We start from the raw sequence: 14,858 nt of genomic DNA, 5'->3' as shown, positions 1-14,858 counted from the left end.
AAGGCAATTTCTGCTCAATAAAATCTCCATTTGTTTTCTTTTCTATTTTCCTGCTGGGTGCTTCAGAAAACCAAAAGAGAAGACTGTCCCTGCTCTCCTTGTCTATGCCCCAGATTTTGATCCTAAAGGGGAAAGAAGCAGTACGCTGGAGAAAATGTAAGGTGAATAGAGAGATCCAGAATATAGCTAAGGCTGGAACTGTAAAAGAAGTGAAAAAGAAAATTTAGAAATGAATCCAACCAGAATGGGTTATTCTATAAAATTCTCAGCCTAAGATCACAGTCAGGAGTTTTCTACGCTCTAAGGAGAAGCACAAGCAGTTAGCAGTGTTACCCACAAAGACCACACCACTGGCGATGTCTTTCATCGTTGTGTTCTCCCATGAGGACGATGGCTGTTCAGATGGGTGGTGACAAGGTTGCAGCTGATCGGATGGGGAGAGCAACACAGCAACAGGATCTCAGGTGCCCATGTGATGACTGGTGAGTAAAGAACTGATGTTAATGTAGCAGCGATGGGCAACCTACCTTACGGTTACTTTCAGGAGTTTAATCAAAACACTGTGTTGATGTAGATATGGAAATGCCACACAGCAAATGACATGAATTAGAAACATATACCTACAAGGAAAACTGAAAGCTTTTGGTTTTCCTGTGGTTAGGAGCTTGCAAGCCACTGCATATAGGCAGATCTTTGTGTCCCTGATTAACCTCAGTCAACTAGCTTCAACGAGGCTGCATCTGATTACGGCCCACATTTGTAAGATTCAGAAAACGCTTTCTATAAAAACTTGGTCTTTGGCCAACACTGATTGCTGTGTGTAAATTACATCTGATAGGAGCAAATGTGTCTGTCTGTGAGAATTTAGACTGAAATTCCCCGAGACCAAGATAGCACTATTTTTCTTACTGCTTTTGTAGTCACTGCCCAGTGTAATTATCCTTTTCTTGCCAATGTCAAACCAGAGTGGGAGAGAGTTTTTTTCTCAAAAGGCAGGATAAATCCCCTCGCCTTTAACTTCTGAAGGGTTCAGTTTATGACTCACTGTGTCCAATGTGAAATGAAGTTGTGATCACAGCCCCAGACCTGATCCAGCACACACTGAAATCAATAGGAGTCCTTCCGTTGACTTCAATGGAAGCTGGGTCACACCCTTAGCAGACACAAGCTGCGCTCATAACAAAACCACCCTCTGGTCTTGGATGACAGAAAACACGGTCAGCCCAGGAACAGCAGGGATGCCTGAGGTCAGAAATTGTCTACAACAAAAAATTAATGCAGGCAAGACCAACAGCGGGACGCGTCCAGTGCACCTGCCTGCACTGTGCCTCTCTCTAGCACTATCAGCCCAGACAGAACTGAGTCCAGAGAAAATATTTACCAAAAACCCAAAAAAGAGCAGATCTTGGCAAAGGCAAAAATCTGGCCCTGAGTGGAAAATGTATAATAATTGTTCAATCTTAAAATAAAGTCTTCAAATAAAGCAAACATATGCTTAAAGAAATGAGCTCAGTACAGCTTAGGAGCTAGAAAAGACTTGCATCGGGCTTTGTAGAGCAGTTTTACCCTTGTCAAATGTGAAGGTTGACCTGGGACTTCTCAAAGAAAGTGACTATGAGCATGGGCAACATCAGACTGTATTTTGTATGTTAGCAGACCACCAACAAACCACTGTAGGTTACCTTTACCATTCTTCATATCGCTCCTATTTAAAATAGTAATAAAGAAAAGCAAAAAATCACACTGAGGGAAAGTGAACCTTTACCACAAGATTCATATAAAACTATTTCTAGAGCCTGTTTTGAGACTGTCAGAGAAAACACCCAGGGGGAGTACATGCTTCAGAAAGATTAAAACACTGACTATATGATGTTAGCAAAGAGTTGATTATTGGCAGGAACAAAGCCAGGAGCAAAAAGGAATATTGATCTCTCAACAGCAGAGAACTTTTGGGCTGGATGACACAGCATTTCTAGATTGGCCTTCACCTTGGCTTACTCATCCCCAGTTGTGATGCACTATTATTTGAGCAATTTTTAGGTGGGAGAGGTGGAGTGGCTGCCTCACAGCAGATATGTCTCGACACGGTGTCTGCGTGTGACCGACACTCAGCACCTTGGGAGGCCTCACTGGCTGGATCGCATCTTGCTGTCAGGGCCTGGGCTTGTCAGGCTGGGGAGACACAGGCCCTTCTTCAGCCGGCGTTTTCCTGCACTTATTTTCCATCAAATCAAGAAATGCAGGATGAAGGAGTGATTCTGTTGTGTTGGCAGACACAATCAACTCTAGTTAAGAACAGTGAGGTCTTCTGGGGCTGGGCAGCTTGTGCAGTGTGATTGAGCCCCTGTGCAAAATGGGCAAGCCCCTGTGTAACATGGGTGAGCCCCTGAACAATGTGGGCAAGCCCCTGTGCCACAGGTAATGGAGGTGCCCTCACCCTCGCTGTGGTGACTTAGCATTTGTAGGCACCGGGAATGACTGGAGAAAAACATGACTCAAACTTGTCAGCAAATTACTAAGCTAGAACACCCACCCACCCCCCAACATCATGGATCTGAGGGTAATCTTTCCACATTTTACTGTGCATTTGGGGGATATATTTTATTTTTTCTGCTCCATTTAATATAATAATAATAATAAAGGGAAGGGGAAGATGAAGGGAAAGGGGAAGGAGAAGAAGGAGAAGGAGAAGGAGAAGGAGAAGGAGAAGGAGAAGGAGAAGGAGAAGGAGAAGGAGAAGGAGAAGGAGAAGGAGAAGGAGAAGGAGAAGGAGAAGGAGAAGGAGAAGGAGAAGGAGAAGGAGAAGGAGGAGGAGAAGGAGAAGGAGGAGGAGAAGGAGAAGGAGGAGGAGAAGGAGAAGGAGAAGGAGAAGGAGAAGGAGAAGGAGAAGGAGAAGGAGAAGGAGAAGGAGAAGGAGAAGGAGAAGGAGAAGGAGAAGGAGAAGGAGAAGGAGAAGGAGAAGAAAGAGAAGGAGGAGGAGAAGGAGAGGAGGAGGAGGGGAAGAAAGCAGCTGTGGAGAGCAGTATCTGTGCAGCAGGCAGGCTGCAGGCCTGCTGCCAGCCGGTCCCTCCCCAGACACCACCGTGCGGGTGCCGGGCCCCCTCCTGCCCGGCGCAGGGGGCAGGTCTCTGGCTCCCCCGTCCCGCCGCGGCCAAGCCGCCCCCCGGGGCCGCCCCCCCGGCATTCCCGCCTCGCCCCGAGCCCCGGGGGGTGCAGGATCCCCCTTCCCCCCGCCCAGGGGCCGCCCGCCCCCACCCCTCTGACCACCTACTTCTTGCAGGGGATGAGCGCCTTCCTCTCCTCCAGGATGCGGAGGCGCTGGTTGGGGCCGTCGTAGGAGACGGCCGCCCTGGTGATGCGGCCCGTGCCGTGCCGGTAGAACACGGTGCGGCCTTCCCACTGCCCCGGGGCCTGGCACGGCTCGGCCCCGGCCCCGCCGCCCGCCAGGAGCCCCCCCAGCACCAGCATCAGCACCGGCACCGGCACTGGCACCGGCACGGGCACGGGCAGCGCCATGGCTCCGCCGCACCGGGAACGGCGGGGGGGGGAGCCGGGAGGAGTGGCGGGGGCGGCCCGCCTCCAAACCCGCAAGGCCGCAGCCTGCCTCCCCCTTCCCAAAATTATTCCCCCCCCGCTTCCTCAACGTCGCCTGCTGGCGGCCGAGGTGGCACCTGCCGTCGGGGGAGACCAAGCGTCAGCATCCCGGCCCCCCCCTCCCCGGTGTCCCCAAGCCCCCCTCACAACACGGCTCCGGCACCACGGGGAGACGGGGGGGGGGTGGGGGGGGCAGGGGGCAAGTCACTTCTCGACGACACGGAGGGAAGATGGGGGAAAAGGGGGGGGGGGCTGGCCCCCATCCAGAGTAAAGAGAGCAAAAAGTGAACACTTCCCCCCCGCATGCCCAGACCCCCGGGGCTACCCCCACAACCCCCTAGACGGCAGCTAGCGCCGCGTCTCTCTAAAGAATAAATAAATAAATAAATAAATGTATATCTATAAAAGTTTCTGCGCCGTGTCTTTCGGAGGAAGGCAGGACCAGCCCCCCCGGGAGACGGGGTCAGGTCCACGCCCCCCCCCCCCCCCAAAAAAAAAAAAAAAAAAAAAAAGAGAGAGAAAAAAGAGGATGCTTTTATGCTTTTGCTTTGCTTTGCCCCTCCCCCGCCCCCCCCCCCCGAGGAGCCCCCGAGGAGCGCGGTGCTGCCGCCGGGGGGCTCCGGGCGGGTGGCGCTGATGTCACGGTGCCCGCACACGCACACGGGTCCCCCCCCGGGTCCCCTCCGGGCCTCCCCCGGGCCCCACGTCACGCGTGCCACCGGTATAAAGCCCGTGCCGCGATTTCCATGGCCGAGCGCAGCCGGGTGCCGGCAGGCAGCGCCGCTCCGCGCCCGTCGGCCGCCGCGACCCGCGGGGAGGCGGCGGCCGAGGAGGAGGAGGAAGAAGAGGAAGAGGAGGAGGCGGGGGAGGATGCTGCGCGCCTTGGTGGCGGTGTCCCTGTGGCTGCGGGTGAGCCCACGGGCGCAGGGTGCGCCGTGCGAGGCGGTGCGCATCCCCATGTGCCGCCCCATGCCCTGGAACATCACCCGCATGCCCAACCACCTCCACCACAGCACCCAGGAGAACGCCGTCCTGGCCATCGAGCAGTACGAGGAGCTGGTGGGCACCGGCTGCAGCCCGGTCCTTTCCTTCTTCCTCTGCGCCATGTACGCCCCCATTTGCACGCTGGAGTTCCTCTACGACCCCATCAAGCCCTGCCGCTCTGTCTGCCAGCGCGCCCGCGACGGCTGCGAGCCCATCATGCGCCGCTACAACCACAGCTGGCCCGACAGCCTGGCCTGCGACGACCTCCCCGTCTACGACCGAGGCGTCTGCATCTCCCCCGAGGCCATCGTCACCGACCTGCCCGAGGGTGAGCCACCCCCTGCCCCGCCGGTGCCCCCCGAGCATCCCCCCCGAGCATTCCCCCGAGCCACGTCTCCGCTGCCCTCTGTTTGCAGATGGGAAGTGGACGGACTTCACGCAGGGTGTGCTGGTGCCCGACGGACCCCCGCAGACCGAGTGCAGGAGCCGAGGCCAGGGTGAGCCTAGGGGTCCTCCCCATGTCCCCCTCCCCTCTGCCAGACCTACTCCTGCACCCCTTAACCGCTTCCCCTTCTCTTCCTCCGAAGAGCGATGCAGGTGCAAAAAGACAAAGCCCACGCTGGCGACCTACCTGGCCAAGAACTACAGCTACAGTAAGTCTGGGAGGGTTTTCCCCACTTTCTTTCGCCTCCTCTGTGCCCCGCCACATGCTTGCCCCCTCTGCCAGGTTCCATCCGAAAACCTAAGGGTGCCTGGGCTTCCCCTTCCAAACCCAAGCACGTAGCATTTTTCCATGGGAAGTGTCAGTAGTGTGCACTGGGATTGACAGGTCGCCCTGCAGAAACTGTTCTTGCTACTGTAATGGTCACTAGCGAACGCAGCAACAGCTAATGTAAACCTGGCGATGTGCTGTTGGCCAGCTCCTGTTTTTGTCCGGCAGGTGGGGTAAACAGAGGTTTTTCACCTAAATAAAGCTCGTAAGTGTGCATGAGACCAAAAAAGGGTAAAACTTTGTGATTTACAAATCTGTGTATCCTTTCGCTCACCACCAGAGCTTCAGCTGGTTGGGAACTGTCACAGATTAATTGAATGCAGTGACAATTGGCACCGGCCTGGCAAGGAGTTGGCCCATAGTTTTTATGTTGCATGACAGAAAACTTTTTATGTTGCAAGATATATTGGCGATACAAGTAAGTATTCATCCTGTCCTCCCTACCCTCCCATCCCCACTGCCAGGTTTTCTGATGGTAAGAGTCTGGAAGAATGGTAGCTAACATCTGATAAATGCCAGATTAAATATCTGCAATGTCAATAGAAAAATCCTTATTAACCATTAATTTAACATGCAATACAACGGTCTTTTGCACTGTATGGGCTTTTTCTCAGAGAGAAGCTGTTTCTTCAAGGGAAGTACTATATTTTTTTGCAATAGGAATATTATACCCAGTCAATTCCTGTTTGTCTGATATCAAATGAAAGTAAGTTTTTAGTTATTTGCTTCTTTGTTAGTACCTGGAAAAAAAAATCCAAATCAGTTTGGTGGAACTAAGCAAACTGAGCATTTAACTTAGAAAGGAGTTTATATACTTTCTTGTCATGGCATTTTGGTACATTTATGAGATATATTCTTTTTATGTAATGCCTTAGTCCTTCTCAGTATGCTGTAGGGATGTGTTCAGGTGGGACAATTAACTTCCCCACCTGTCTGAAATACATGAGTAAAAAGTGCTATAAAATGACTGTTCAGAAATGAAATACAGGTGTTAGCCACACAAATTCTGATTCCGGTGACTTCTGTGGAGTGTTGCTTGAATAAAAACTATGGGTTGGGATTCAGAATTTAGAAAGATTGAAGGATTTCATTCTGTTGAATTTGCAAAATCAAGATTTTGGTTTTGACTGGTAGATTTTTATTCAGCCTCCACTAAAATAATTAGATGTTCACACTGAAAAGGGATTGAGAAACAAGACAAGGGAGAACAAGCTGCAAATAAAAAAAATAAAATAAAATTCCTGAAATCCTTTAAAGTAATATATATAGACAAATTGTATTTCTATCTGGTCAGAACTTTTTTTAGTTGTCAAAACTGAGAGCATCAGAGCTGATTACTGGCCCATAGCTATACCCTTAGGTATAATTTCAAAATGTTTTCATAAATCACTCCCTGCATCAAATATCTTTTATGCTAACAGTGCAAGGCCAATACTGGCATTCACTGCTGAAAAGAAAATTCCACCTAAATTTCTTGTAAATACTATGGGTAAACATTTTAAAAAATAAAACCGAACACGCCTGTTATGCAGGAGCTGAAATACTACTTGGCTTTAACCAGACTTGAAAATGGATGGTGAGTCTCTAAAACTGAAATTCTCTTTCTTCTTTCACAGAAGAATGTTGTGATTGATAATAGGACTATTTTGACTTTTGACTTTTATTTTGACTTTTCCCAGAGACAAAGTCCCTCATGTAAAATTTTTGTTTCATTTCTGTGACTTGGTGCTCACCTCAGGACAGTGGCCGATACCCCCAGGGTGCTGAGGGAGTCACACAGTCGGTCAGGTGTCATCCTCAGAGAAATCTGCAGAGTTTCTTCTTCTTGTGGCTATGCAGATTCTTCAATAAATGATAAAAACGTGAATGCTTATGTGTTCAGAATGAGAAGAACCCTCTTCAGAGTTTATTTTATGTGAGAATCTTACTACTGATACATATCTGAATGTAAAAGTATTTGAAAAAGGTGTTAACTGGGTGCATCACAGAAATGCCAAGCCTCATCGTTTTTTAGTACGTGTTTCAAACCCTCCTTTCTTTCTTACACTCAAGAGAAGACTTGAGTTCCTGGATGCAACCTGCACTGAAATGACTTTGCTATTGCAAAGGCTGGATTCAGGTTAACAGTCTGTGAGGTAAATTATTCATCGCTTAATTGGCAGTAGCAACACGTGGCTATAGAACAGCTCTGATTTATGCGAGGGGTTGTTCATGGCTGAGTCAAAGGAGCTGTTTGTGCGTGTGATTCCCGGCTAGATTGCTTGGCCTGATCTGGCAGGGATTTAAGCACATGTTTAATTTCACAGTTGTCAACAGTCCTGCTGAAAACCAAATTGGGATCATGCCTCTGTTATTCTAAGCCACTGTATGTGCCCACACATGGAGAAGTAGTTCTGGTTTCACAGCCAAAACAACAGCTTTCAATTTAACATGTTTTATTTAATTTTAGGTTGTGTTTAAGTTTCTGAGACTGTTTGTTGTTCTTACGCCACTTTTTTTCTAATTGCAGTCATCCATGCTAAAGTAAAAAGTGTGGAAAAGGGGAACTGCAATGAGATAACAACCGTGGTTGAAGTAAAAGACATTCTGAAGTCTTCAATGCCGATTCCTCTGTCCCAAGTGCCTCTTATTACCAATTCCTCCTGCCAGTGCCCACCTCTGCAGCCGAAGCAGGATGTCCTCATCATGTGCTACGAGTGGCGCTCAAGGTGAGCACTCGCTGTGCAGTTCAGAAAGGTGTTATTGCTGGCTGTGGTGGGAGGGAAGGAGGGACAGCACAGCTCCCTTTCTGGTCACGAGCCTGGTTGGCAAGCCTATAGTCAATATTACACCTACATGTTTCAATTACCTTTGCGATTAACTTTTTCCATGTAGTTAATTTCAGTTCTAGCCCACAGCGTGGTGTTACAAAACCTGGCTCACAGATGGAGTGCAACCCCTGGTATCATTTGATGCTGGTGGCATGCTGCTTAAAGCACCTCCAGCTGTTTGGCAGGGTGTTTTAGGACCACTGGCCACGGGTGTGAGAGGCTTCATACTCTATGAGCCTGATGGTGGTCCGTGCTGGTAGGACTGTGCGGTGGCTCAAGGGAAAGCAGAGTTCTGCCTTACTAGCTCCGGGGGGGGAAGGGGGGGGACACAGGAGCCGAGGGAGCCGGCAGAGCAGCTGCAGTCAGGGCCAGGCCTTCTCTGCTGTCCTATCCATACTTCGGACCGATGCCATCAGCGAGATGTTTCTGATCCCACAACTGCGCTGGGACCGGCCAAAGATGCAGCCACTGGAGCTCTCCTGCCCGGATGGCAGATGAAAAGTAAATACTCTCAGTGCAGCTTGCCAGTTCTGCTGTAAGATTAAAAGACAAAACAAAACTAACTTTACCAGACCTTGCCTCTGGCAGTCAGCCTAGCCCCAGGCACAGAAGGAAATCCAGCATGCTGGTCTGGAGCAGAAGGAGTGATGCACTGCAGGATGCTTTTCTTTCTGGGTTCTCGAGGCAGAAGGCAACATCCCATCCCTGTTAGCACCCCAAGGGTACCAGTAGCAACAGATCCCAACAGGACAGGTTGTGGTGTGATAGGTACTTTGGTTTCCATGCTGTGGGTTGGAGGTAAGTTTTTTTGTAAAATGTTCAAGCTATTTTTGCATATGACTGATAATGGAATACGTGCAGCTCTAAGGATCATAAAACTTTTGCTTGCAGAGCTTGATGGGCCATAATCATATTTTCAGTCATGATATTTTAGAAGTCTTTTACAGGCATTTCTAACAGTTGTCATATCATACCTTATTACCATAACTTTTTTTTATATATATATATATATATTTTGTGTGTGAGCTAATGGGCTTGCAAACATTATATTATTATGAGTATTTGTATTATCATATAACAGCTTGGCCCTCCAGATCTGGAAGTATTTCACAGAGATTTGTTTAGAACCCTCTACTTGTGTTGGCCACATTAGAGAGAGATACCCTGGGTCAGGCAGAAAAGGTATGACCAAGATACCTATTGAGGAGCTCTGAGATGCAGAGCGTTGCCAGAGCAGACCCTCAGGAGGTTCTTAGGGGGAAGAGATTTCAGAAGTGAAAGATCCCAATCAGCTTCTCCCCTACTATGGAGAAAACACAGCGATCTCTAAATATTTTGTGATGTTTTTTAAAGGTCACTGAGGTTTTTAATTTTATATGGATTTGCAAAAGAAACATAAGCTATTATATGTGTTTCCTGTTGAACTCAGTGGTATGTAAACGGGAGGTTTTGAGTTACAGTAGCTTTTTAAAAACATGTCAGAGGCAAAATGGGAGGAAGCTGCAGCCTTCCCAAAGTCAATAGCGAAACACCCCTTTCCCATCAGTAGGAATAGGATTTCACTAGATAACTTGACCTGAGCAGGAGCTGCATCAGGTTGTCCATCAGGTGTACATTGTGTCACAGTTTCATTCATCATGCTGTGTCCATGCCTTCAGTCCTGTACATTAATTCTCCAACCTCTCCTCGGAACGAAGAGGAGATGTGGATCATGTCAGTCTTGGTTCTCCAGAGCTTGTGCTCACTGTGGCCCTTTCATGTTTGGGCAAAGTGGGTGCACAGTGACTAGTGGCTATGAGTGGGAAAATTTCGTACTCCTGTTGAACTGCTGTGAGTGACAGCATTGCTCATGGACACTGGGGAGTCAGGCCCCGCTGTGCTGTGTGAACCTCACCCACCAGCAAAATGCTGTACAATGGCATATTAAGGGCCAGTATCTCAAAACAAACAAACAAACAAAAATTAGCAGCAGAGAAGATACAGAAACTGCATCAGCAGCCCTCTTCTACAAAATAGTTGTTTCAAGCTTAGGACTTAGAAAGTGTGCTTTAGACTAAACTACTTTAGAAGCTTTTTAAGGCATATACTATTTCATAATTACACTTTGGTTTCATTCATTTCATAATATCTAGACTCAGTATTTTATACAGGAGATGGCCAGAATTCATTGCTAGACAAATAGCAATACTCATACATGTTCCAAATTCACTTTAAAACACTCATTAAGTAGCTATGAGTAGCAAATACATAATACCATCCTAGTGTACATGTATTAATGGAGACAATTATAAGTGGTTATGTAATGTTACCATTTGTCAGAGGAGCTGTATGATGTGGTGCATATTAACCTAGCTTTTTTTCCAACTCAGAAGTCAAATGCATTCATTTAAACTGCTCTTCTACACATACACACATACACACACACACAAACATATATAGTGAACATAAGCAGAAATCTATGTGAAAGATGTTTAAACAGTTTCACAAGATGTTACCCAACCCATCACTTTTTGCTAACTGCAATCAAGACAGGACAATTTTCCACCACTGAATAGTTGCAGGTGAAGACAGAGGACTCTAAATGTTTTCTCAGTACTACTTATGTGCTGTAGTTTTGGCTATAAAACCTGAAGGAAAGTGATGGCTTTTATGTTTATTTATATATTTATTGTTTGTTTCTTGAAAGTCTGAAATATGTTTCTGCCCATCTTCCTATATCAGTACCAGTATCCAATGGTTTGTTTCAACCTCAACCAGTGCAAATTCATCTGGAATGACATCTCGGCAATCAAAACTAGAACTATATGTAACATCTATTGTTTCTTAATTTTCAGGTTGATGCTTCTTGATGGATGTCTAGTTGAAAAATGGAAAGATCAACTAAACAAAAGATTTAAGGTAAATACAATCAGAGAAAAGAATGCTGATATTCTTGATAAAAGTTAAACATCTTTGTGCATTTTTTGTCATTGAATATCTTGCTTAACATTTAGATATGTAGAACACCTCTGGGTATTATTACTTTCACTTCAACATTTTAATACCTCCAAAAGTCAGGTTATTTTTCTATGCATACTTACATATAAATGTAAGTGAAAATGAGAAAATTTTAGTCTTTTATTTTAGAGTCTCTAACATTTTATTTCTATTTTATTTGCAAACTGTCCCTAAGTAGTATGTTGGATGACTTTTGTGTGAGCTCTCATTACAACAATTATGCTAGGACTTTATAATCACTGCTAAGTGAAGTAACTGCCAGGTGATATGCAGATGAATATATAGCACACACTATTTAAGAAGAGTAGTTAAAATCCTGATAAATGGGCTTTGCTGCATTAAAGACTGCAGGCTTGAGACACAGACTTCTCACCAGCTATTTCCAACTGAAGACCCACTGAAGGTATTGAGCATCCTCTCACTGTTTTCTAGGAATACGGAGGGAAAAGTCTATACTACAGCAACCTGTGAGACAGAGGCAGCGGATTCCCTCACTTGTTATCATTCCCTGCTTGTAAACTCTTTCTAATGGAAAGAAGGGATTCCTCACACTTTTAGAGATGAAAGAAAATTATTTCTGTATTTCAGAAAAGGTTTCAGAGCCTTAAAGATATGTAGGTTTACAGACTTTAATTACGGCCCATGGATAGATGTTAGGAGGAAAAGGGTTACATGTTTACTTCAGTAGGAGCTTTTAGATTATGTAGCAACTTCTTGCTGGGACCTGTATGACGCTTTTATCATTCCCCCTTTCTCCTCTTTTACTCGTGTTAAACCTATGTGTGAAAAAGAAAATGTGATTTAATTTTTTAAAAAATAAATATATTGCAATTGCAGGTGATACCAGATGGGATTTAGGAGAATACTGACACATGACTTGGACTCCTGAAATCCGTTAGCTGTAAACTTAATGGCCTGTTGCTGGCAGACAGTGTGTTTTAGTGGGCTCCTCACACTGTTTTTTCATTTCTAATTGTATCCTGAAACCTGGTTGGACATTCATTTGCAGACAGTCAAAATAGACACATGACTGCAAAACAAACTATCTCTCAAAGCATGTGTCTTTCCTTCTGATACTAATAGCTTCATAAATTAAATCCTCATTTAAACATGTTTGAGTGGGACACGCCTAAATGCTGGCTGATAGTTTTCGTTTTATGAAGATGTGTATAATGACTCTGACTACATGAATATAGCCACCACGGAGCTAGGTGTTGCAATCTTTCCTTCTGAAGACTTGCATCTTTTGTCTCTGAAGACTTGCATCCAACATTTATCTTGAGTTACAGCTTAAAGTGAATGTTTTCAGTGGTCTGTGGACCACATAAGACTGCTACACATCTGTTAACATAATCACAGCATGGCTGATCTCTTCTCTAGCCAGGCCAAGAGTCTGAGTAGCAACAAGGTCAATGCAGAGAAAATAAACAGGAAAGCTGCAGAGCATTTCTCTTCCTCTGATCACTGGGCAAAGCCCCTATCTTTGTTTCAGACAAGAAAGTTCATTATTAGAGGGGAAAGGTGAGACCCCCTCCAGCTTCTACTATCTACCTTGCTTTCCTTAAAACAAGTGTTTCTCTTTCTAAAGGTGAAAGACTGCAATCTCTGCCACAGTGTTGTGGATCTCTCCATATTTTGAACCACCTAACCACTTAACCTCTCTTCAAAAACCTGTTTTCTAGCCACTGCACTTTGGGGTTTGGTAGTCTAGTGGGCTCATTGACCTAACTGCTTTCCAAAATTTCTCCATGATGCTACTGAGTAAAGCTGCAGATACATTATTCACAATTGCAGACTTTTCTTAGGAAAACTCAAGTAGCACCTTCAATAAGACAACAAATAATAGTTTTGCAAAATGAGTCCCTGGAAGCAGACCCTGTCTTTTTGATGGCATGATGCCTACTTCCCTGGATTTCTGGAAAGGCACGAGAAGCACGCTCACACGCAGCATGCAGCCAAGATGTGCAGTTGTCATTTTCATCAGCTGATATTGTGGAAATTCCCCCACCCAAGAATATGTCAGGTTCCCACTACAGCCAACATACATACTACATACTGAGATCGATGGCTCTGCCGAACAGAGCACAGAAATGTTAAGACTGGTATCAATGGTGCTGGACAATTATAAGATGCAATTATTTGCAATGTCTTTCTCTAACTCATCCTCTTTTTCTGCCCTTCTACAGAGGTGGGAACAGAGACTGCAAGAACAAAAGCTGCGAATGGCCCGCAGTAAGAACCAAAATGCAGGGCGCAGTGGTCGGAGCGGGCCCCCAAAACCAGCAACCAAGAACACCAACCCACTGGTCAGTGGCCCCAAAAAGGCCACTAAACCGAGAAATGGCCAGAAAGAAGCCAATGCTAAAAAAGTATGAGTGTGACGTTTCCAAAAGGAAAGACTTTTCTTGTATGATGAGGGTCACAATCTGGCTTGACTGGCATGTTTTATTAATCCAGAACTCATCGACTTAAAAACTCACTGCAGTTTCTACATAGACATTTTTGCTGCACTTTATTTTTAAAGGTTTGCTTTTCCTTTCAAGCCACTGCAAGCCATAGAGCATAGGTTTGCACTAAGAAGTGGTAGGCATATTCAGGCTGACTGAGCTTTACAGGGTTTACAGGTAACTTACTTGCAGTTCTAGATGGCTTTACCTTGGCTGCTAGAAGTTTTATCCCCATGTCCAGGTTGCCTGCCCTGTTACCCTCCAGAGGCTGGGAGAGCTGTGTGGTGCCCCTCTTCTCTGCTCAGAAAGTAGTGTTGGCAGTCGGGTGTGTTAGCTGGAGGGTTAGTCTGGGTCAGCCTGGTGAGTTGGGGACCATGGCAGCTGAGGAGCAGTAGAGAGATGGTAACTTAAGGCAGAGAGCTGGGGCAGTAACTACTCCAGCTGCCGGAGCTGAATCTATCTGCTGTTTGGAATCATGGCCCTTGTTCAGAGCATTCAAAAGCATAGCTTACCAATAAGCATCTGGGTATGCATTAAGTGATTATTATTTTTTATGTGTGTGCCAGAAATATGCTCACAGTGTTAGCATTTGAGTTTTTGAGTTTGTGTAGCAAAAATGCATTGAAAGCAAACTAATTTTTTTTTTTTTTATTGTACTTCAGGCTGGCTTCAGTTGTTATAATTTCAAATATATTTAAACATCTAATTGAAAAATCAGTATTTTTTAAAAGGACATATTAAAGTGAAGCAGATCTGCAAAATTCTTTAAAATAGCACATATTTTTGCTGTAATATAGCTTTGTTACAAAAACTGGAAGAGAAGCATTATTGTAAACAAAACTGACAGCTACTGTACAGTATTAAAGAAAAGATAAGGCTTTGTGTGGCTCCATGTTCACTTGGATCATTTTTTATCATTTGATACCATATTTCTAAATCTTGCTCTGATACCAAATACACAAATAAATAAATAGATAAATAAATAAGATGGCTTGTTCCTATTCATGAATAAAACAACTGTCTAGCTGCAGTTTTGCAGATTGTGAGGTAACATTCACCCTGCAATATGTCACAGGCAAAGCAGATGCTACTATTTATGTACTAAGATTTACTGCCCTTTTAAAAATAGCAAAGATCATATAAGCCTCACTGGCATTATCCAAGATGTCATTTATGCTGTTCCTGTCCAGGCTCTACCTGGAGGAGGCAGTACAGCTAGCGCAGTCAGATTTCTGTTAACAAATAAGGAGATTT

The 14,858-nt window shown here is 45.6% G+C and overlaps 2 protein-coding genes across 2 annotated transcripts in view; one reads left to right on the top strand and one right to left on the bottom strand.

Annotated features, from left to right (window-relative positions):
- The window catches only part of EPDR1 (ependymin related 1), a gene marked incomplete at its 5' end in the record, with an annotated part of 36,589 nt that extends 33,073 nt beyond the window's left edge, over nucleotides 1-3,516 (bottom strand). The window contains one exon of the mRNA XM_082755354.1: nucleotides 3,272-3,516. Coding sequence (XP_082611480.1) covers nucleotides 3,272-3,516 — 245 coding nt within the window. The remainder of the gene's footprint in view (nucleotides 1-3,271) is intronic.
- Nucleotides 3,517-4,365: 849 nt separating this feature from the next.
- SFRP4 (secreted frizzled related protein 4) lies at nucleotides 4,366-14,600 on the top strand. The gene is made up of 6 exons (XM_082754803.1): nucleotides 4,366-4,906; nucleotides 4,995-5,075; nucleotides 5,166-5,231; nucleotides 7,860-8,058; nucleotides 10,995-11,058; nucleotides 13,344-14,600. Exons 1-6 carry the CDS (start codon nucleotides 4,465-4,467, stop codon nucleotides 13,530-13,532), a joined length of 1,041 nt encoding a protein of 346 aa, XP_082610929.1. The 5' UTR covers nucleotides 4,366-4,464; the 3' UTR covers nucleotides 13,533-14,600.
- The last annotated feature ends 258 nt before the right edge of the window (nucleotides 14,601-14,858 follow it).

The sequence above is a fragment of the Aythya marila genome (assembly GCF_965140915.1).
Source record: "Aythya marila genome assembly, chromosome: 2".
Classification (NCBI taxonomy): Eukaryota; Metazoa; Chordata; class Aves; order Anseriformes; family Anatidae; genus Aythya; species Aythya marila.
This window is presented reverse-complemented; position numbering and strand designations above follow the sequence as displayed.

Bases quoted from the DNA above. Each gene is read 5' to 3' on its own strand.
- SFRP4 (XM_082754803.1), top strand. From the start codon at position 4,465: ATGCTGCGCGCCTTGGTGGCGGTGTCCCTGTGGCTGCGGGTGAGCCCA. The intron at 5,232-7,859 runs GTAAGTCTGGGA...TTCTAATTGCAG, and splicing joins GGCCAAGAACTACAGCTACA to TCATCCATGCTAAAGTAAAA. The intron at 8,059-10,994 runs GTGAGCACTCGC...CTTAATTTTCAG, and splicing joins TGCTACGAGTGGCGCTCAAG to GTTGATGCTTCTTGATGGAT.